At 38.6% G+C, this 24,410-nt stretch overlaps 1 protein-coding gene and 1 long non-coding RNA gene across 2 annotated transcripts; both read left to right on the forward strand.

Annotated features, from left to right (window-relative positions):
* The first annotated feature begins 6,081 nt into the window (after positions 1-6,081).
* LOC129718650 (uncharacterized) lies at positions 6,082-6,386 on the forward strand. The gene is made up of 3 exons (XR_008726986.1): positions 6,082-6,104; positions 6,169-6,273; positions 6,342-6,386. It is a non-coding gene; the product is annotated as an uncharacterized LOC129718650 (long non-coding RNA).
* Positions 6,387-9,177: 2,791 nt separating this feature from the next.
* LOC129733917 (fork head domain-containing protein FD5) lies at positions 9,178-23,818 on the forward strand. Its single transcript, XM_055695537.1, has one exon. The coding sequence runs from the start codon at positions 9,493-9,495 to the stop codon at positions 10,537-10,539; it is 1,047 nt and encodes a 348-aa protein (XP_055551512.1). The 5' UTR covers positions 9,178-9,492; the 3' UTR covers positions 10,540-23,818.
* The last annotated feature ends 592 nt before the right edge of the window (positions 23,819-24,410 follow it).

Consider the following 24,410-nt stretch of genomic DNA (forward strand, 5'->3'; position numbering starts at 1 on the left):
GGTAGAATTCACAATGTCCCTTATTCGTTAACCAAAAAAATAAAATGTAACGGTCTATAAAGACAGCTCTAAACTTAATTATTCTAATCTCCTCAAACAATCCGAAACAAATTTTTTTGTTCATTATTGTTCTCTGATGAGACTGAATGTGACGTTTTCTTTGCTAGTCCATTTTTTCGAAACTTGGTTGGTCTAGGAAAAGTAAAAATAAATTCAAAAAATATTTCAAATATTAACATAGATGGACAAAGAATTTTTTTTTCTTTATTAGAGAGGCTTTCAGCCTTTGGCTGAATCGCCTCTAAGGGAAAAAAAAATGGAAAATTGCAGTGCATTGGTTTTAGATTTCGTTGTAAAGTCTCGTTTGTTTCGACGAAGAAATTAAAATTTTCAATAAAACTATTATTTTTATTATTATGAGTCAGAATGTTTTATTGGATTTTTGTGACGTCTTCCACAAAGTTGTAGAAAATATGTTTGTCGTTCCAACAAAATATACACTGTGAGAAAAATAAGTTATTCTTGAAGAAAAGTAAAAAAAAATCTTAATTAAATATCTCACACAATTCACATTATTTCAAAAACTTCACATTTTCACAGTGCATTTCAAGGACAAAATTATTATACAGCTTAACCGAAGATTTTTTTTAGAAAACTTTTAAGCTAACCGAAAAATTTTTTAAGAAAACTTTTTTAAATTATTCAATTTTATTCTTAATTTTTTTTCTTCTGGAAAAAACTTTTTCCAAAAATTAGTCGTGACCCAAATAAAAACTAACAGCACAAAGTGACCCTTTTTTATAAATAACTCAAAAGACTTAAGTCAATAACCATATCTTTGAAATACGGATTCTAAATATTGAAGACTGGAAACTACGGAGTAAAAACCAAGTTCTTGCCAGTTAAAAGAAGGGAGATCATAAAATCAGGATGTGAGTTTAAGAATGTAGACTGCTGATTTTGGGGGACAAAACGAGGAGGAGAAAACATAGAGGAGACAATAAAAACCGTTTATAATTATTGTGTTTTATTCTCTTCTATAATTGAAGAGTTCTACTGAAAATTTGTTTGTCATTACAATGATTTTTTACCATTTTTGGGATATTGATTCAAATTATCCCAGACTTATAATTTCGCAAATGTTCGTCAGAATATTTTGCTGATATTGTCGAATAACTTCGACCAGGGCCGGCGGTTGATGTGGGTAGCAGGTATGGGGAAAACACAGCACACCAAAGCGCGTGGGGCCCATCTGCTAACAAACACACCACGCAGGGCTCTTCGTATTACCCTCCGTCGCTAGCTGAAGACAAAACACTGGAGAGCCATTCGTGAACACGCGAGCCGAAGGTTTTTTAACTTCGGCACATGAGGCAACCGAGGGCTCGCAGTTTCGGGGAACACACAAGCATTGGTCGCCAAGACGAGATCGACAATGGTATAATATTGGAAAGCTTGACGGTAGTCATCGCATACAAACACCTGCAATATTTTTTTCATATGTACTTTTGTAAACATGATGCGTTTGAGAAAACACGTGTTAGCAAGCGGGCTTCCGGGGGCTCACGAATTCGGGAACACTCGGGCATGTGTTTGCCGAAGCTACTGAAGCGCTGTTTTATTTAGAACACTGGGGGTTTCCGTTTTGTATAAGCACTGAAGGGCAATGAAAATACCCTCCGTGGCATCGCCTAAAACACACACGCAAGTGGTGTGGTGGGTTTGGACATGCCTGGTGGGTAGTATGGGAATACTACTGAAAAATTATCCCTGTGGGTACTTACCCACACGGAATTCTCGGTTATAACCAAAAAAAATGCAATGTTTTCTATGTTAGAAACTAAAAATTGCCGCGCACGTGTGCGAGCGACCGCATTTAATGGATGTCGTTGAGCGAAAGTTTATAAAGCTACAGATTTCATACATTTCTAAGCGATTTGCTATCAAACAAAATTTAGAATTCAAAAACTTTGAAAGCTACTCTTGTGCAAATTTTGTTCATTGGTCAAACAAGTGAGACTTTCACTACTGTAAGTGAAGCCTTACCAGAAATTCATTTAAGTTTAAATTTTGGATGAAGACTTTTTTCGAGGAGAAAAAACTGTTGAGCCTTAACGTTTGCATTCAAAAATGCACAAAAATTGTCGATTTTTCATGGGTTTACCTTTACACACTAACGAAACAACCCATGCAGCATCAATCATACAAATCCATGAGTCAGTAGAAAAAAATAACTCTAACTCCAATGGCAAAAACAGTGAAACTACTTCATTCAAAAATGTGCGCGTTCAATGAACGGTACCCCGCCGCGTCAAAACGGATATCGTGCGACACTTTGTGGACGCCGGATGCGCCCGTTTCGGCATCTACAATAGCTTATCACTATTGGATAAGAATCAAAGCATCAAAAGAAAACCCGGTTCCGAACGGCCGACGACCCTGAGCGATAAGAAGCTCCAAAGGATGCTGAAAAGGAAGACCGGGGGAAAAGTGGCTACATCGCTGCGTGCGCTTGGTCGGGAGGTTGGTGCCACCGGCCAAATTGTGAAAATTACCTGGCGAACATGGATGGCAACGGCTGGCAACGGCTGGCAGGGCATTTCGTATTTCACTTCCTCCACGAAGGAAATGAGATCCAAGGTGAAATTAATTTGACACACCAAGTTCACCAAGAAGGTGCGGCTGTGGGGTGGGTGAATAAGGGTGAAAACACATTGTACTGGCTGGATCTGCCGTTGGGCCACTTCTCAAAGCTTTGAAGGAGATGGAGCCTCCTTTAGCTGGCCCCATCGAGAGTTTCTGGGCAAAACTGAAGCGTATGATCTACTCCAACAATTTTGTCCAACAAAGTGATAAGTAAAACGAAGAAAGAACTCAAAAACATGCCTTCACGCATGTTTTCGTCCGCTATGGCGATTGTTCCGGGTGACTGCCGGAAGACCACCCATGAACCTTCCCTATTCTTTATTACCCACTCCGGGAAACAGTGTGACGCCGGCTCTGACTTCGATTTGCTATTTAAGATTTTCCCGAGGCAGGAAATGTCAAGGTTGTTTTCGTCTCTTCGTTTAGAAATTTAAGCCCTTTGATATTTTTTGATCACAGGTCTGCAGCCCTAGTGACAAGTTTTATTTCATTATTTTTTGTTAGCCTGAAATTGGATTACTTTTCAATTTTCCCCTGACTATACTTTGTTATTTTTATTTTAAACTAAGTCTAATGTTTTATCTTTGCGTCCTATTTTTTGAAGTAGAATACTTCTCTCAGGAAGTTCGGCTACATAGGGATGTGAAATGAAAATCTAAAACCGAAAAAAGTGAAAAATATGTCCAATTTCAAATGCTAATAAATCGGTTAGTATTCGATGGATTTCCTTCGTTCTTGCAGCAATAGATTGGAAAATCTTCTAAGATTCTTCCCAAAATAAGATAATTGTAATTTTATTATTCAAACTATGGTACTATTGAAAATAGCCAAGCCTTGTCAAAACGAAAAATTCGACCTCTGATTGGTCGTTATATGATTGCTTCCCATGCACGGTCGACAGAATCATATACCTTGCAATTGAAAACATGCTATTTGGCCTATATAAGAGCCTGTTTCAGCTGGAGCCGCTCATAATAGTTCTAGACAACAACGACAACAGCAGTCGTCCTTCCTTAGCAGCAGCACTAGCCCTGTGGTTGGTCACCACGTCTCAGGAGCAGCGCGGTTTTTCTCAGCGTGTGTCGCCAGACAGCCATTATTCCCCCACTGTTGGGGCAACATGAAGATTGCCATCAGGAAATCCTGACAGGGAGAGTCATATAACAATCGACATAGTTTTAAAACATTTGATGGGGGCTATTACAGGAGACGACAAGTGGCGAGTTTCTAGTCTGACCAATATGGTATTACAGATGGCGAGTCGGCTGGACGAGTGACTCTTCTGCAAAACTGTTTGACTCGTTCTTGACCCAGCTTCATCAGCCAAGTTTCATTTGCGTTCTGCAATACAACATTTGGCTCGTCTCGTCAGTGACTGAACACGAGGCGAGTTGCTCGCCTCATCTTCTGTAATAGGGCCCCGATGTGTGTGTTTATTCAAAAGCTCGATTTTCTCTGTGATGACAACCACATTTGAACATTCCAACGCTCTTGTTCTCTTTCGAGAGTTCGCTTTTGAAAGCGAAGCAAAAAGCTGGACGGCCCCTAGAAGAATTTCTGATATAAAACATTTATTCGATTTTGTTATATGTTTTATTATACAAACAGTACCTCTATGGGAAAATCTTCGATGTGGTGATTGTACTTGCATGCAGATATAACATAGTATTGTTATATAGGACCGTGTTTGCGATAAAGTCAGTTTCATATCGTCCTGATCTTAATTTGTAGAAGGGTTTTAGCAGCGGCTTTTAGCTCCTACATAGATATTTACATGAAAATTTCAATCAGCAGTTAAATTTACCAATGCCTTCGCGTCACTACCCATCGAAATTGAAAAGACCATTCAAATCATGCAGAAACAGTGTAAATCTGACAAAACTAAGTGCAAACTATATCACGTAGGATAAATTCAAGAGAAGAGTATTGAAAAGACTAGTCGATTTTTTCCCAAGTAGCTGTCCAAGAGTCCATCCATCCGAGAGTTATTCAAGTTATAGACACTGATGCAAGCTTAGGTTAATTCGAGGACTGTTCTTAGTTAACACGTGAAAAAAATGTGTTCGACACAACTTTGGCGCAATCATAAATTACGTAACGCTCATAGGGGGGATAGAGGGTATCCTTGAGCGTTACCATCCTTTACATAGGGGCTAAGACAAGACGCGACAGCCGGCTTCTTATTTTTCTTTTCATAACGGCCGTCATTCCCGTCGAAATTTTTTTGAACGTTCCATACCGTTGATGCCAGAATGATTATTTTTAACAACTTCTGCAGGTCAATTAAAATAAAACAAATCAAAATTGCAATATATAGGCGAATAATACTCAATTCTTATTTATTTTTTTATGTTCAATAAAGCATACTTCTATTATCAAATTTTTTCTTCCTAAGTTTCTTCTAAATTATGACTCTCCAGCATCACTGCTTTACAGTGAAAAGTAACCTCGTTGTATTTTCTACGTGACGATTGCGTTATCGAATTCAGCCAATCAGCAGCCGGTTCAAATTGGTTGAATGTAACGGTGACCAGCTGTCACGTCTTGTCTTAGCATAGGGGAGGTAAGATCAACGTTACGTAACAAAAAATCTCTTAAGAGACTCTCCAAAGCGAGCATTTTTGTTTAGCAAATTCTTCTACAGCGTTACGGAATTTTTATGGGGGGTAGTTGCTGGCGTTACGTTTTGTTACATATGGGGGGTAGGGGTCCGAAAATTGGGTTTTTTGCGTTACGTATTTATGGATGTCCTTTTTTGTTTATTCGTGATTATTCAAAATAATCTATGCGTCCTAAAGAATGATATCTTAATTCTTTTTTAATTTTTTAAAGTTATTTCAATGAGGAAAACTATTCCTTTTTCTTGATTATACAGTTTTTGTTTTTTCATATGTATTTGAATTCGTACCTTAAAAACTAGAAGTTCACAAAGTTGCAAACAAAACGTGAGGAGATGTTTGAACGTACATACAAATTAGAAGTTTTACAGCGTAAGCGAAACAGAAAAGAAACTTTTCCGAAAAAATTAATAATTAAAAAAAATTGAAATTCCAATTAAAATTTGCGGGCAATTTTTCGTTTACTTTCTTTCGCATTTTAATATTTGTTATTTTTACGTTGAAAACCTTAAATTCATCGTGCCATCCGACGAATCACTAGAGATGATACGAGCAAACTGGATAAAGACCTTCAAAATTCGCCAAGAGCATCGCAGAAAAGTTACCGAACCCGAGCTAATGTTGGAAATGTTCCCACTTTCTACGGCGTTCAGAGGAGCCTTGGTAATTTTGAAGTGAGATTTTTTTTCTATTTTTATTAGTCATGTGTCTTCATATAGATTAACTTGGATTTTAATGACATGTTTCCATCCGCTAATCCCAACATCGAAGGTGAACTAGATTCATTGCAGATCAAAGATACCAATAGATTTGCCCACCTACACTCAACAATACCGGATCGTAAGTCACCGTTATGTTTATTTAAAAAAACGCATTAATCCAAATTAATTTGTTTTTTTTTTAGATTTCATCCGCAAAGGAAAAAAATCCATCACGCGGCGCGAAGCGGACAAATGACGGTTCACAGAAAGTTAATAACCTTCTGGAGAGAATTGTAGAGTGGATTGATGTATGTTATTTCTTCGATGAAAAAAATATGTACTGAATTTACAGTCAAATAATATTCTCTATTTTCAGCCAGAAGAAGATGTCGATCAGTATGCTCAGAGGTATAAAGCCACGAAAAACCCAGTCCTAATTGTGAAGGCCCCCATATACAGTTCAGGAGAAGGGTACGTTCGTATAGGAAAAAACGTTTTCTATGCGGGGTCCGAATTACCCATTACTTTTTTTACTTTGATCAAATCGCATTATTACTTCAATACGAAATTCGAGCCATCACTCTCGAATTTTTACCTTTTTTTTCACTTCAACTGTACTCAAGATAACGAAACCTACAACCACCGCTAACAGCTTCCTTTTACAATTGAAATAAAAATTTAAAATTTTTACCGTAATATTTTTTTTTAGTTCAAACTATTGTTTCATTCATTTTTAATGTTCGTTCACAATGTTCTGTAATTTTTATTTTCGTTTTATTTTCAGTTATTATTGGAAGTACATAAAGAAAATTCAATAGTGCGTGCTACCATATTCTGTCTAAGCATTTTATTACGCCCGCGCACATTCATAGTTAAATTACAGTTAAGTTGGATAATGTTAAAATAAAATAAAGAATATGAAAAATATCAACTGTAATTTGGCTATGATTCTGCAGGTGGGCGAAAGCTTATGCCTGAACAAAACATGGTGTTCAGGCCCCTACTGGTTAACCAGTAAAAAAGTTAACCAGTGGACGTTCAGCAAAAAATAACAATAACTGTAAAATCAGCAAAATGTACTCCGCTATGCTGAACGTTCAGCAAAAACTTTATTGCTGACAAATCAGCAAGCGGTATTAAATCTTGCTGAACTCCAGCAAAAACAATAACTGGCTAACCAGCAAACAGTATTTTGTTTTACTGAACATACAGCAAGCGATCTGTCATTTTTATGCAATTGAGTATTGCTGATTGATCAGCAAATTTAATTTCGCTGAACAGATTGCTGGAAATACAGCACACCAAAAATCAGCAAAATTTTGCTGGTTTCCAGCAAATAAAATTTGGTGTGTAAGTCCTCATCTAAATGTCATATCTGCATAACAGAGCACGAAACGTTCTGATTGCATTTTGAAGTAGAATACTTCTCTCAGGAAGTTCGGCTACATAGGGATGTGAAATGAAAATCTAAAACTGAAAAAAGTGAGAAATATGTCCAATTTAAAATGCTAATAAATCAGTTAGTTTTCGATGGATTTCCTTCGTTTTTGCAGCAATCGATTAGAATATCTTCTAAGATTTCTTTCCTACCAAATGCATGAAATTGCAATTTTATTATTCGAACCTTTTTACTATTGAAAATTCTGAAGCCTTGTCAAAACACAAAATTCGACCTCTGATTGCTCATTATACGATTGCTTTCCCAAGCACAGTCGGCAGAGTTATGGACCTAATAAATTGGGAATGCATCATTTGGCCTATATAAGAGCTTCATTAGATAATAAACAAACATTACAACGGATATTAAATTAAACAACTGAAATTTGAAGAACACAAATGATTATTTGAAGAGTTAATATTTTCTCGTTTTGCGCTATAATCCAAAGTTAATTATCTTCATCTACATGCATACTCTGACTATTATTACGTGTTTGCGTCGCTCAGTGTTTGGCTACGGTTATGCAGAGCGCAAATAACGGCGCGATGCGATTCGGCAAGACGAAATGTGTTGAAATGTATAGCTCTACTTCGCCTTAAAAAGAGCTGAACGTTTCACCACGGTAAGGCAAATCAAAAACTTCATTTAAAATATTAAACAAAGAGAAATTACAATACTGCCAATGAACGGTCAACGTTTATTTACTAGAAGAAATGACTGACACGCAAGCAGCCGGGTTATCTTTCTTGTAAAAGTATTCTACTTCAACCTTGCGGTCGTGGCTTTACACACAACCTTCCTGTGATTTTTTATTTTTTTGTTCATTTAACATTTGACAGTGAGCATCTTTGTATTTCAAGATCAATCACAATGGATGACACAACTCTTATACCTCTCATTATAAGCAACACGATTAAAAAAATATGACCATAATGTTCGTAATAAAGGTACCTAGACTAACAAATTCATTATAATGCCAATTGCACAAAAATATCAATCAGCATTTGAATGCCATTCAACTAAAACAAACGAAAACAAACTCATTCGCCAACACTGCCACCGTCGGCCCTGCCTGGGTTGAGGTGTTTTAAAATAATTTATCACGTTTTGGCACCACACTCCAATCCTCCATTTACCGGCCAGTCATCGTTCCGTGAATCGTACTTGCGCTTCTTATAACATCCATCCATCCATCCATCCACGCGATCTTTCCCCACAAAAACAGCTCAGCAACAACACCATCATCATCAGCAGCAGCAACAACAACAACAACAACTAAGGCAGCAGCTACAAAGCAGAACCGAAACTGTTGTTAGGCACCTATACCAGAGCAAAGCGCACCGTTTTAAGGAGGGTTGTTTGTGCTTGCTTTGGTGGAAGCTTGGTTGTTGTGTATATACACAAAACAAGCAGAGAGTACAGATCGCAAAACATAAATCATGCTGCTTGTTTGCGCCCCGTTCCCTCTCTCTCCTGCTTCTCGTGGGCTGAAAACATCTCCGTCGCCGCGCCGTCATCACATCGATGCCTGATGCTCGGGCACAAAGCAAGCGCTGCAATGTTTGTGCGGGTCTGATTGGCTGCCTGGGCCAATCGGCGCACCGCTACTCATCCGGGAGGAGTGGCCAGCGAGCCGCTAGCAGCATTCCGATTGGTGCTCGCCTTGTTTGCGCAAATATTTATATAAATCTTTGCCTACTTCGTTCACCGCCGCCGCCACCACCGCCACAGGCCAAGGGGAAAATCAAACGTCTGGCCGCGTTGTTTGGAATGTGTTTACGCGAGCAGACTGCTTGCCAGCAGCCCAGTCCGGAGTTCGGGAGTCAGTAGATGTTTGATTTGCTGCCGACCAGAAGTGTGTGCTCTCGAAAACGATCGCGCGCTTGATAGGCCAGTAGTGTGCTATTCCGCTGGAAGGTGAAGAAGCCAAAAGAGATTTGTTTTTTCGTTAATTACTCAATCCGCGTGCACGCGTCGGGAAACCCGTTTGCAAGTTAGTTTCTGCAGGAAAAGTGCAGTGAAAAGTTCTATTGAAACGGTATTACGGCAATCAGTGACAGTGGAGGAAGAAAACGGAAGATTTAGAACCATGTTAAATTGTGCCGATCTAGTGCAATTCGACCAGTACAGCTTGCAGCTGTACAACTATGCAATGGTGGAGCGTTTTCGGACGAATCAGTTTTTCAATTACGGAAACATAGTGGCCGATCCGAGAACGTTGTCCCGGTTTTTCAAGCCGTCGGTATATGTGACGAATCCGGCTGAGGTCGGTCCGACTGCCTTGCTAGCCGACGCCAGTAAACTGTCCTCTGCACCAAAGCCCCAGTATAGCTATATTGGATTGATCGCGATTGCGATTCTAAGCTCCCCGGAAAGGAAGCTGGTGCTGTCTGACATATACCAGCACATATTGGACAACTACAGCTATTTTCGTAGTCGTGGTCCAGGTTGGCGCAACTCGATACGACACAATCTCTCGTTGAATGACTGTTTCATTAAAGCTGGTCGGTCGGCCCACGGTAAGGGCCACTACTGGGCCGTCCATCCGGCAAATGTGGAAGACTTCCTAAAAGGGGATTTCCGACGTAGAAAAGCTCAGCGGAAAGTTCGCCGCCACATGGGACTCACATCGGATGACGATATTTTCGACAACAGCTCCCCGAGGCAGTTTTTCCCAGCAATTCCTTCGTCGCCGGTTCTGAACCCGGCTGCTTATATGCCAACCGCTACGGAACCCTTGTCGCAGGCAGCCGCGGTGGCTGCAGCGACTGTTTGCGCATATCCGAGCGCCATCGAGCAGCAGCAAGTGGCCATCATCAAAGGTGCTATGGAGAGCTTCTCCCGCAAGCGGCAGTTTGACGTAGAGTCCCTGCTCCGACCAGACGATGCCAGCTCACCGTCGTCGGTGAATTCCTCGTCGCAACCGCAACCGTCGGAGCCACCGGAGAAGAAAACTAAACTACCGTCGCTACCAGGTTTCACACCAGCTCATCATCATCTTCACCATCCTCAGCACCACCAGCATCAACATCCACTGGCAGCGTTTGGCAGCCTGGCTGCAGCGGCAGCCGCCGCTACGTCTGCCGTAGGACTACCGAAAGCGTTGCAGAAGCAGCATCAGCAGCAGCAGACCTAAGTAGAACACAGAATGGACCCCATGTCCGGAGGCTTAACCGTTTGTCTAGCGTAGCGTAGGTACCCGTTGTAGTTTGTATAGAATTTTTCTTATCTCGATGGAAAATGGAATGCCGCTGAATGTAGGCTAACTGTAACTCTGTGAAGGAAGGCGAATCTAATTAAAAAGATTAGTGAACATGGGTCTGCTGAAGTTGTTACGTTTGTTTGTTTTTCTGCGGATATGATTTGATGGTGAGAGATGACTCGACTGAACTTATCTTTTATTTCTTAGAATATATTTTGTACATCCCACACAAAAGATTTGTTTTTCAATAAACTGAAATGAAATTTGATCCATTTGAATTGAAGATTAACTCTACATAAGAACTTCTTATCACAATTGGATTGTTACAATGGTAGACTTATTTTTCTCAAGTTTGCCAACTATGCTTTAAATCGCCGCCAATCGCTTCGCCAATAATCAAAGTGTAGTGACGCTAAATCGTTTCTTGGCTCAAGTGTCGCTTAGTGTGTTGAATTCACTGAACTCTTTTGAAAAACAAAAATAACAATTAGCATGATTCTATCAATTCTTTCAGGTTTTCTTTTTGCCTGAACCGTTACTAGCAATAGTTATAATTGAGACGTACATCTGTCATTCGTCAGAATAACTCCTCAACGCGAGATATCAGCTCAAGCGCGACGGCGACGCAGAGTAGCTTTTATTTTGATAATTAAAGTAAGGTTATTTTATTATGTGTACTTTCGTTTTGTTGCTTGTTCTATTTTAGAGTATTGTTTTTGGACAATTCTAATTCTAGAATATAGTCCACAAAATATATGACAAACATGAAATGAATATACTTATTTGAGTTCATGAGTTTGAGCGTAAACGGATAATCTAGTTTCAATAGTTATACTGAACGTCCCCTTTACAGCCTCTTATTCTCCAAAATACAACCACTACATCCAAAATAAAAACATTTAAGAAGCAAAAGAAAACTTCGTATAATCGAGTGTAAAGTCTGAATATAACTGGTCGACAAAATGAAAAAAGTGCATTCCAAAAGCTCAAACCGGGGATAAATGGAAAATTATAGATATTCAACCATTCCTATGAATGTTGGTGCCCCTGGCTAGTACCGATTTGCCTTTCTCCTAGAAAGGTATAGCAATCACTGCAAAAACTAAAGGTATAAAAGTGCTCACAAGGGCCGAATGTCGTATATCACTCGACTCAGTTCGACGAGCTGAGCATTTTCTGTATGTGTGTGTGTGTGATGTGAAATCCAGCTATGAAAAGGAACATATTCCGACGGCTACTTGGACTCACTCACTCTTCTCAGAGATGGCTGGCCTGATTTCAACAAAATTAGTGTCAATTAATAAGTCTAGCTGCCTCATAACACCCTTTTGAATTTTACTGTAATCAAACTGTAACTTCGTCTGTAATGTACCGAAATGTGAAAATCACGAAACTCCATTATCTCAGAAACTACACAACCGATTTGATCAATATTATTATCAGATGAGCGGGCTAGTTAAGGGTTAACTGATGAATTATGATTGGACACGTGGTTTCAAAGTTTGGCTACCCTATACGTTCCCATTTCATTTGATTATAATCGAACTTGAGCAACCGTTATGTATTTAATTGTTAATAAAACAACGAAAGTCTATTATTTCAATGATTACATGATTTATTTGAACATAGCAAGTGTCATACGAACGAGTCATCTCTCGAACTCACAAATTACAAACTTCATAATAATTTGATATGTGGCTCGAAAGTTATGGAAAGAAAAGAAATTCAAAGACTATTTAAAACTATACCTGCTTTGATCGAAATATGTGGCCTCAATATAATTCAAATGTAGAACCGTACTGTTTGAACATTCCAAATTCATTGATTCCTTGCGATGTGTTCAAAGTCTGCAAATGCACGACGAATCGACCATAGGATATGATCAAAATCAAATAACAAATCGTTTGAAATGATTGGTTTCATCGAAATGACAACATCCTCGACTTTTGGCTTCTGTACATCGCCTTAAATCTGAATATATATTCATATTGTGTGGTATTCGTTCATTTTCAGCAGACTTTCTGGCTTCAATCTGACACCGGAAATACCCATATTGGGAGGTATTTAGTTATTTTGGTTGTTTTCCACAAACAAAATTGGTCGTCTTCAAATTCAAAATGGTGTCCAGGGTCAATGTTTGATTTCTATGCATCATCTCGATTACGGAAATATCCATATTGAGTATTATTCAGTCATTTTCGACTGTTTCATAGAAGTTGCCATTCAGCAATTCAAAATGGTGCCTGAGGTCAATTGTAAGCTCATTGCATCATTCTGGTTCCAGAGATACTCATATTGGATAGTATTTGGTTATTTTAGGCTGTTTTACACAAACCGGAAATCGCCATCTTGGATTTCAAAATGGTATTTAAGATAATTTCTGGCCTCTGGTTGGGTCATTCTGGTTGAATGATTTTAGAGGTAACAAATATGTCCATAATGGTTCGTCGCCCCTCCCTCTTCAGGAAGCACATGTTCCTGGGAAACAGCCGAAAATGATCGAATAACACCCAAAACCGGAAGTCGTCATCTTAGAATTCAAAATGGTATCTGTGGTCGATTTTAGCTCCTGTGTATCATTCTAGATCCGGATATTGTTATATTGGGTGGAAATCGGCCATTTTTGGCTGTTTTCCAGAAACCGGAATTTGCCATCTTACAATCCAAAATGTTGCCTGAGGTCGATTATGGAACATATTTGTTACCTCTAGAAACATTCACCTGCCAAATTTGGTTCCATTTAGTTGGTTAGCTCTCGAGATGTGCAGAAATTTGTGTTTCATTTGCATGGAACCCCTCCATTCCAGAAAAGGGAGGGGCGTCCAACTATTATGAACATATTTTTTACCCCTTAAAACATCCACATGCCAACTTCGGTTTCATTTACTTGGTTTGCTCTTCAGTTGTGCAGAGATTTATGTTTCATTTGTATGGGACCCCTCACTTTCAGAAGAGGGAGGGGTCTCAAACTATCATAGGAACCTTTATCGGCACCAAAAACCCCTACATACAAATTTTCACTTCGATCGGCTCGGTAGTTTTCGAGCCTATATGGTTCAGACAGACAGACAGACTGTACTGCATTTTTATATGTATAGATTGCAATATAAATATTTTATAACCTAAAGAGTGAATATACATTTATTGGATTGAAGCGTTCAAGTAAATCTATTTTTATAAAAAAAAGTTTGAATGAGAAAGGCTGGATCTGACCGCTAGGTGGGTTAATTTAGGTTTTTCAGAGACTTGAATGAGTTTCCTCGTAAACATAACGTTAAAGCAACCATTCCTAGTGGTTGAATAGCTATAATCTTTCATTTGTTTCTGGTTGAGCTTTTGCAGGGCACCTGTGTTGACGAATGTAATCGAGTCGAAAATTCCGAATAATCGAGATAGAATGGTACTATGAAACCTAATTCCAATTGGGTTGTTTATCTGTATCAGTTTTTCATATCATCTGAAAGAGCTGCAATTTTTAAGCAAAATGTGATTTTCAAAAAATTTCTATCGTTGTCCTTCAATTTTTAAATCACGAATCAAAACTGCTCGAAATCTGCTCGAAATCGCTACAATGACAATTCGCCCATATACCAACTGTCATTGAAGCGATTTGGAGCGATTTTTATTCATCATTCAAAAATCAAAGGACAATGATATAAATTTAAAAAAAAAAACGTTTTGCGCAGAAAATTACACTTTTTAGCTGATATATAAAAGTTAAAAATCCGTGGGAAGCTAAACAAACCAATTGTGTAAAATAATATCAATGTGTAATGGCATCTGCCAAAGATGCCATTTCATGGAATGCAAAGTAACTTTCACATGAAACAGTGGAATACGATTTATGACTGCTGAATTCACGTTTTCGTGTTATGTTCGAAACTAACTGAAATATGCATCTCGTTTGCTTAATTTCATTGGGAACGAGCAGTAGTTATTGTTGATAATCACCAGTATCTTAGAGCTCACAATACCGATTCACTGTTGCGTGGCTAAGAGTGCTGCACTCCTGCTATCTGACAAGAGATGAATTTATTTGTCCTTCTTTCAAGCCCGCTACACGATACAATTTTTTATTTCGTTGCGTAGCTAAAAAAAGCAAAGCCTTGGTCCTACATTCCGTTTCGGAACTTAACCTTGAACACAGACTTCGTAGTCAACTAGTTAATGTACAGGACGACTGCGGGGCTAGCGATCCTACAGACACTAACAGTCTCTCCCGAGTCGAGACTCGAACCCACGACGACTGGCTTGTTAGGCCAGCATCGTATCTCGAGACCAACTGGAAATGTTGCGTTGCTGAAACTTATCTTAAAATAGCTTATTTATAACTTTAGCGTAGAATATGTACAATAGTTTAACCAAATAATAAACTATACTGTACAAAACATACCTTTTTCAGAAAAATGAACAGATTCAAACTTAGTTTTTCAGTTTCAGAAAAATAACTTATCTCCATTTTAAACATGATGAAACACACGATTTTCACTTCCAAATGAAAACAGAAGATATATTTTTCGTTAGCCCCATTCAGAAATATCAACATTTGAATAGGACGTATTTCCAAAATTAGAACGTTAATAGCTTTACACCCGTAAAAGATATCTTTATGTTTAACCAAAAGTGGAGTTTGTTTTTAGGTCTAGAAGCGATCCATAAGCTTACTTAGAAACTGAAAAAGCAGATAAGAATGATTGTTTTTTAAGTCACTTCAATCAAAATTGTTCTAATTCAACCACTTCAAGAGCTATCAGAAAGTTATGTTTTGAAAAGTAGTTTAAAATCAAATGATATAAAACTTTTCCGAAAACAAAATAACATTTTCTCACAAACCTGGTTTACAAGCTGATTTGTGACCCCTCCCTCCTCTAGAAGGAAGCGCTGCTATACAAATGAAACACAAATTTTTGCATAACTCAAGAACTGATCAAGCATATGGAACTAAATTTGGCATGTTGAGGTTTTTGGAAGCAACAAATATTTCTGTGCATGTTCGACACCCCTCCCTTATCCCACATCAAAATTTTTGCCTAACTTGAGAGCTAATGAATAGAACCAAATTAGACAAGTAAAGGAAATGTGGAGGCTCCCATAAAAATGAAACACAAACTTTTACATAACTTCAGAACCAACTAGGCAAATGGAACCAAATTTGAGATGTTGGGATTTTATTTTTGTTTATACAACTCGATCACCGCACTGCGTAATGGACTTGACTTCATTATGACACTTAATGAACATTGTTTCAAAGGAGATTTCGTGGTTTTGTTTACACATGCATAGGTAATCTCATTTCAACATCTGTCAAATCTTAGTTATACACTGAAACAAAAACCACGGATAATTATTCCTCACCCTGTATTACAATTAACGATGTTTTAAGCACAATTCAAGTGGATATCCTCGTTCCGATAAAACCAGTCAATGACTGGCAGTCATTACAAACGATTTGCCTTTTGGGTTTAAACGTATCCGATTTCAGATTCGTCATGCATTTGCAGATTTCGTGCAATTTCAAGGCGGCACGAACGACTTCCATGGGCATTTCGTCCCATATACGAAGGATTACGGTTCTGAATCGGGCCAATGTAGGTATCCTCTGCTCGTTTATCTTCGACAACATGTATGACCATACGAAATAATCCAAGGGATTCGGATCTGGTGAACTGGGAGGCTATTCATTTTTGGCCAAAAAGTCGGTCAAATTTTCTGACACCAGTTCTAAACCAGATTCGCTGTGTGAGAGGGTGCCCCCCTGTTGAAACACATAATGATCTTCTCCTAGGCTGACCAGACGTACCGTTTTGAACGGGATAGTACCGTTTTTTCGACTGTTTTAACCCTCCCGTCTTTTTGTCATTTTGTACCGTTTTTGGATACTCTTTGAAAAAATCTTAAATAGAGCTTCGCATTGAAATTTTCTTAAATGAAAATAAGTTTCCAAGCAGCCAGGATTTTCTAATATTACTGAGTAAGTTTTGTGTCTTCCTGACAGTACCGCCCCTATCATTCCCATTCCCTATCGTGAATTTATGAAAAAGTCGCGACTGAAAATTCAGACCATGATAATTGTTGGTCAAAATTTCGATCATCATGTGACAAATTTCAGAAACTTATTGCAAAAAATCACATTCTTCAGGATCGGACAAGTTCATCAAAGCAATAAATAATTGTGTGAATGCTTTGGTTGGTAAAAATTTTCAAAAATGAATTTTATCAAGTGTCCCGTTTTTTAAACCCATTTGTCCCGTTTTTATCCCGAGAAAAGCCTATCTTCTCCGTACATTCTATCTACGCTTGGCTTTACAACTTTCTTCAAAATTTCCGTTTTGCAATAAATAACGTTAATTTTAACGTCTTTCTCAATGAAAACAAGCGGTAGCTTCCCTCGCTTGCAAATACCTCCCCAAACCATCACTGAAGCGGCACTTTGGAACCAAGGCACGTTTCTGTCACTGTCCGGGATATTCTGCGAAGAATAGGCCCACAATCTGTCATTTTGGACATTGTGAGACTGTTGCAGAACAAATAATTTTTTATCCGAAAAGATGAATTCTTTTCCGGCGTGCCGAGATAGTAGGAGAGTAGTTCTTTCGTACCTTTTTGTCTTCGAAGCTGCTGATACTCCGTGAACTTTACGTTTCTTGAAAGCTTGGCATCTCAGGTCTTGCTTCAGCACGTTGTGTATGGTTGATTTGGAAACATTAAGATCAGCGGCCATTAGCCATTTCGTTCTCTTACGATCTTAACCACTCGCTTAGTCCTAGCTGAACGTGACCGACCGGACCTCTTCCGGTCATCCAGTGAGGAAGTGTCACGGTACCTTCTAATGGTCCGATAGATATAATCACGCTTTACTCTCAGGTTTTTCAGGATTTTGAAAATATGGCCTGGGCGCTCACCTTCCAAAAACCATTTTGTCACTTCGGCACGAAATTGTTTCATCGTCGATAAACAATGGACACTTAATGAAAGGGAACAAACTGCATCTTGAATAGTCTGTGTGAACATGGTACAAAATTACACCAATACATATTTGTGCGTATGTGCTACCAATTTATCACAACAATGATATAAAAAATGTATGGGAATATATTGTACACGGTGTAAAAGAATTTGATCTTGATAATAGTGTATATTCTGTCACATAGAGTCTGAGAATGGATTGCAGTATATTTTATAATGCAGTATAACGAATCATGACAGCTACACTAAACAAAGACTTATCAACATGCTATTTAGACATAATCGATTTCGATGAGAATTATCGGAACGTAAACTAGTATTGTTATTATTCACTTTCCGGTCACAAACACCTAGGTTAGTAACGCTAACATGGAATGTTGACCTGTTGCTATACTTCCTAGTTGTTTCGATTCACTTGGGGCAAAGAAAGTTGTTTTCTAAAGAGTTGTGAAATTAAAAATCTAGAGAGGAATTTCTTTCGGTGCAGTCTTTAAAATGTGAAAAGAAAACGATATTTTCCTCTATCACCGGCGTTTCGAATAATCTCTATCCTTTAAGGAGGCTCTACAAGTGAATTAAGACCAAAAATTTTTTTGTAGAAACAGTTACACAATTTATACATTCAATATATCATTACCTAGAGGTTCATTTTCCTGTAAAGTGGCTCTTCGGCTTAAGCATTAGTTGTCAAAAGAAGATATTCATCAACCTCAAGACATCCAAAAATACATTAAATTAACTAAACAAGATATGGAATACAATTTTAACTTCTTACATAATGAAAATTAATACTAGAAACTATAACGAAGCGAAATTCGTTGCACTCTAAATCATACTAAACAATTTTTTCCGGAATCAGAAACTTGCATGCAAACTCTATAGTGCACAAGTTATGCTGTGTGACATGCAAGATACTGGTTACGGAAAAAATGTTCAGTGTGATTGAGAGGACTGAAACTGAAGTTTTTCCATAACTAACATGATAATGTTTGCACAGGGAACAGACGTTCATTTTATTTTCAAACAGCGCTGTGAATCTTTGATAAAACCAGTTTTGTTACTTGGGTGAGACACTACAAGACAGATGTTGTTAGTGTTTTAACGTATTTTGATGGGAGCTTCCTGGCCGCAAGGTTACAGAGTCCGCTTTGGTAAGCGGGTGGTCGTTGGTTCGAATCTTAGTAAAATCAGGCCATTTGGTTGTCAAAAGACTTTAGCATGGGTTTATTCTCAAGCTTTATACCACGGACCCGTTCTTCAATTTGAAGTCTACAGTACCCCTGTTGACTCTCCCTCTAACAAAAATAAGTCCCTACTAAAAAAACTGGTGTGAGTGACGTATGAAAATTCTCTCCAGGGTATTGTAATTAGGCGATATTGTTAAGCTTTAAATGGAAAGGTAAAGCTTACACACAAGCACGAATATAAATAATAAGCGTATCACTCACAATAGTGCTACTTCTAATAATATGAAGTGCGAAGTACAGAAAACACCTGGGCAATATCACAATAGATCTAATCTCTGGTCGCAGAGATGAGTCCACACAGAAAAAAAGGTATATTGATTCAAATTTTTACACACGACTTTCAATTTTTCTTCATATAAAGATGAAGGTCTGTTCTCTGTGGTGTTTGTGAAAATAATCTCACAGGTGACGATGTACTATACCTTAGTAGAGTAGTGAGGGGCAAAAGTACGCACTTAATTGTTCTTGCAACAGAACTATTGCTAACAATTATCATAAACTTCGGTTTTGTTTCTAAGCGGTACATGAACATTTCGCCTTCAAAATGTATTACCAGAGTTTTTCGAATTTTGTTTGTAGCATGAGAATTTCACTTTTTAGAAAAAATACTCAGATGTGAACTTTTACCTCAGATGCAAACTTTTACCCAGCGGGCAAAAGTACGCAGTTTACGGGGCAAAAGTTCGCACTGTATGAACAGTGTATTTATTACACTATGCTTAAAAAGTTAATGGTTTTCCGCTGGTTTGGCACTGATTCTTTTTAGCTGCGTTTGAGCGGTGGCCCGAAATAATTTCCTTACTTCGGTTTTTTGAGGATATGTTTGGGTGTTTTGGTGATATATTCCAAAAATGGACCTTCCAGAAGAGATTCCACTGGGGCTTCTAGAGATCATAGTAACGAATTATTAAAATTTATTTTCGGAACCGGGGTGATACACAGAGAGCCGAAAACGACCCCAGATGCCATATTAGATTCCAAAAAAGCGACTTCCAGTTTCCGAAAAACAACCAAAATGGTTGAATACCAACCAATACTGGTATTTTCGGAATTGAATTGATGCTCTGAGATCAAAAAATCAACTTCAGACGTTATTTTTGAATTAAAGATAGTGACTACCGGTTTGCGGTAAACAGTAATAATTGACCAATACCACCCCATATGAGTTATTTCGGAATCGAAATGATGCCAAGTAACCTGAAAACGATCCCAGACGCCATCTTGAATTCCAAGATGGTGACTTCCGGTTTCCGGAACACAACCTAAAATGGCCGAATACTGGTACCGCTGGTACCAGCGTCATTTATTTCTGTGGCATACCTTACCTTACCAATCAGACGAGAGCCGTGGTGGCTCACGCTGTATCAAGAAGTTGTCACCATGTTGTTCGGTTTTGGGTTGTGTTTCGCCATTTCCCAAGGCGTCTTATCACCCGCAAGTCTCCTTTGATCTGGTCGAGTCATCGTGAACGCAGCGCCCCTGTATTTCGGGTGCCAGCAGGGTTGGTGAAGAGAAGTAATTACGCAGGGTTGTCGTCCGGCATCCTTACGACGTGACTGGCCCACCACAACCTATTGCCTTTCGCCAGGTGTACAATGGGGTTCTCTCCAAGTAGCGCGTGCAGCTCGTGGCTCATGCGCCGTCGCCATTCTCCGTTGTCCGTCTGTACTCCGCCGTAGATAGTCCGCAACACCTTCCTTTCGAGAACTCCAAGGGCGTTAAGGTCCTCTGCGAGAAGCATTGTTGTCTCGATTCTGTTAAGGACTATCGGTCTTATCAGGGTCTTGTACAGCATTAACTTCGTGCGTCGTTGCACTCGACTCGATCGAAATATCTTCCGAAGTGAAAAGTAGGCACGATTTCCAGCCTGGATGCGTTTTTGGATCTCTTTGCTGGGGTTATTGTCGGCGGTCACCAATGGACCCCAAATGTACGAACTCGCCGACCACCTCAAGCTCGTCGCCGTCTACAGTGACTTAAGTTTGGAGGCTAATGTTGTTCTCCTTGGCTTCAGCTTTCAGTTGGGTAATTCTGTGGCAAAATACATCAATAACGACTGTTTTGACTGCGGGCCGTGTTTTTAGGTGTTCCGGGCTTACGAAAATGAACCACGGTTTTTTGAACACCCAAAACTGTTCGTTCGTCCGAAACCGAAGTTTATCGAAAAACATCACAATTTTTGAGTGTAAGATACATATTCTGATCGATGTGTGTATGATACAGAGATATTATATTTCACATATTTTTTGTGCGAACTCAGAGCATTTTTTTTTTTCGTTTTAAGAGGACATATTGGTTAATTAGAGCTTGAACTTTTGCGTGTAGCAAGTGATTTGAAAAGTAAAAAAGGCCGTAGCCACGAAGGCTCGTCCACAAATATAAGCTTGACCTAGCACTACGGATGATATGACCAACTGTGTTGGCTATGCATCATTTAAAATTCTGAATTTTATTCCTTTCCAATATTCTTATTGCGAAGGTGCTGTGGTAGCAATACATAATGTGACTCTCCTCTTTCACCTCCGAGGCTTATTTCACACCAATAGCAGGACACAACTGTACGGCATGGTTGTACGGTTTTTGCGCCTTAAGGGTATCGCAAATTGACTCGCCAGTACACAGGATAGGAAACAAAATTGGTTACGAATACCGTACTCAAATGTACGAGTCAGGTAAACACCAAATAACGATTTTTCAACTTGTGTGAAAATGGATGATTCCTTCACCACACTAGACCCCCAGTAACTTGCGAGATAATTCAAAATGAGGTCGATGAAGAAGATAAGAGAATAGTAAATCTGAAGAAAGACAACTACTACAAAAAATCAAAAGAAATTATTTTTCAATTCTTAAAACTTAGTTAACCCTCTAGTGCCCAAGTTAATTTCTAGACGGGCTTCGGTAAAATCACTATGAACCATTGTAAATACTTTTTAAGTATTTATTGAAGCTTTCCAGAACTTCGACTGAAGCCCGCCAAATGGCGGCATTGGGCACTAGAGGGTTAAATGCACAAATTGATTTTCAAATCAACCCTGATTGATTTCTAAATGTTCTTGAGCATGGGTCCAAACAACTTCGTTATATATGGTTCTACAGATATATTTTTTACCAGCCTTTTGAACAAAAAAATATTTTGTTTGCTCTTTCAATTTTCCAGACGATAGTTTCATTCTACACCATATCAGAGATATTTTATTGCCCTCTAGCATTTTCGCAAAATAATATAATTCCAATTCATAAACCTTAAGTGTATTAATCTGTTTTTTTCCGAACTTATTGATGATGAATGATGAAACCCTTTATTTAAGCAATTGAAAAAGTAGTTTACGTGTTCCAAACGTAAAATTGTAAAAAGCCCAAGACCAGGCGGAAATAAATTAAATAGATTGCATGTGCACAGGAATATAGCGACTGCCATTCCGTGTGAAATCTTGCAGGAAACCGAAGTATTTTTTATTTCTTGGTTTCCTTAGTGTTCAGTTACAACGTTCGTTTTTAGACTTCAGTAGGTACCTATACCAGATCAGGATGAATAATAGAGTGGTTCAAGTTTCGTTTTTAGCCAAATCAATCACAATAGCATTGAAATGAAAGACTTGTAGTATTTGCATAAACTTGCTCTAAATACCACAATAAAGAAAAACAAGAAAAAAGAATTCAATTCCCCACATTACATGTCATCTCTCACCAGCAGATTAATTCAACAACTCTCACACCCCTCCGATTGTACATAGATTTCCATTTCGGCAAGTTCATCTAAACATCACCCCATTACCACCGGCAGACCCTACTGTTGAAAACTAGCGATCCAAATCGTCCTAATTGTATCCTATTTATAGATATAAGCAAAAACGATGAAGCAAAGAAAATCGGTAAAATAAATGTACTTCACAAGAAAAAAACCAATCAACCAATCTCCCCGAAACCAAAATCAAACTACAAGCACAATCGACTTCCCACAAGAGCCAAATCGACAAGGACGATGACGACAACAACAACAACAACAACATCTACGGGAACAATAAAAAAGCGTACGTTCTTATTTTGCATTGTTTCCGATTTTCCCAACTGATGACTGATCTGATCTTCCGGGTAACAATCGAACCGGAAGTGTCTCGTTAGCGTGCATCTTCCAAGTTCCTATTTTCCATTTTGCTCGCCACGCGGAACTGTCTAATTGCGTGACGGTAAATTTCGTGCGCCCGTTAGGAAAGTGTCCTGCTATATGCATGCTGCATTCAATTACCAACTGAACGGCACAATGACGACAGGCAAGCAAAAGCGAATAATCAGACGCATATTGTTTCCTGTTCGGTACACGTGCACTTGAATGGTGCCATTGTTCAACGCGACGAGTCGAGAAAATTCAGGACGCTCTGGACGGAATGGTTTCAATCTCAAGGGAGTGAAAGATTTAAAAAAATGTATATATGTATTAAATAGGATTACTTCTGTCGATCCGCTCGGAAGCAGCTTTTCCAGGTTTTCCTAGCCCTTGTTGACTGTGGCTTCTTTGTGTTGTGCCCATTATTATTATTGTTGCTATCATTACCATTGTGTGTTGGAGCGTCGTTTAAGCGGATTTGCGTGGTGCGGCTGATTATACTTACTGGTGGGTATACGTACTACTGCAACTGCGAAAAAAGGGGTCCCAATCGAGCGGATTGGGAAATTAATTTTACGTTTGTAGTTATGGTAACATTGTCGGATTAAACGTATAAAGCAACGTGTTCAGATAAGCCCGGAAGCACAGACGGTATAGCGCAAAAGGTGCGGAGATGCAGTTTTGGTGAAGGGGTGTCCTCGATCGGCTGCGTAGTGGCAACAGGTAAGAGTTGCTTTGCAACTGAAACGGATTAGGCTGATTAATTACTTCCGATTGTTCGAAGGTGTTGAATCTTTTCCGGTCACTGACATGGAGGAGCGTGGATGAGCGTTTTTGTTTGTCGTCACCGCCTTTAAAGCCATTAAAGTAACATTAATCGACTGAGTTAGAATACAACGAAACGGAATCAATTGAACAATTTTGATTAGATTTTATAATTCAAGACGAACTTTAGTTGAGATGGTAGCATTTGATGAAATAAACTACTGTTTGTAATGACAATTCATATAATATAGAATTTCGAACAAATTTTATTCGATACACTTGATAAACAATGAAGGTGTGCTTATTCGTGATTATAGTTCATAGTCGAGTAGGGAATGCTACTTTCAAGATCAGAGGCATGCCTCAATTCGTACCGTATTCCAGTGTATTTGACACAGAAGTGTGTATATATCAGTAAATTTCCGTCCAGGTGTTTTATTATGTTCGATTGGTAAATCTATCAACTACACTGTAAAAAATTAACACGTTTACTTCAAATTTTCTTGCACTTGATTCAATTCATCACACGAAACTGTAAATTGAAGACATTAAGTGTTGATCAAAATGATTTACAGTTTGCAACGAAATGATATGGCGTTGAAAACTGTTCAATAGAAATTACCACCAAATTTAAACGAGTATCTCTTGCATTTGCACCACTGTTTAAATCAGTTAAATAACAGCTGCACTTTCAATTGATAAACGTCACAAATATAGAA

This window comes from Wyeomyia smithii, chromosome 1 (genome assembly GCF_029784165.1).
Source record: "Wyeomyia smithii strain HCP4-BCI-WySm-NY-G18 chromosome 1, ASM2978416v1, whole genome shotgun sequence".
NCBI classification, from domain to species: Eukaryota; Metazoa; Arthropoda; class Insecta; order Diptera; family Culicidae; genus Wyeomyia; species Wyeomyia smithii.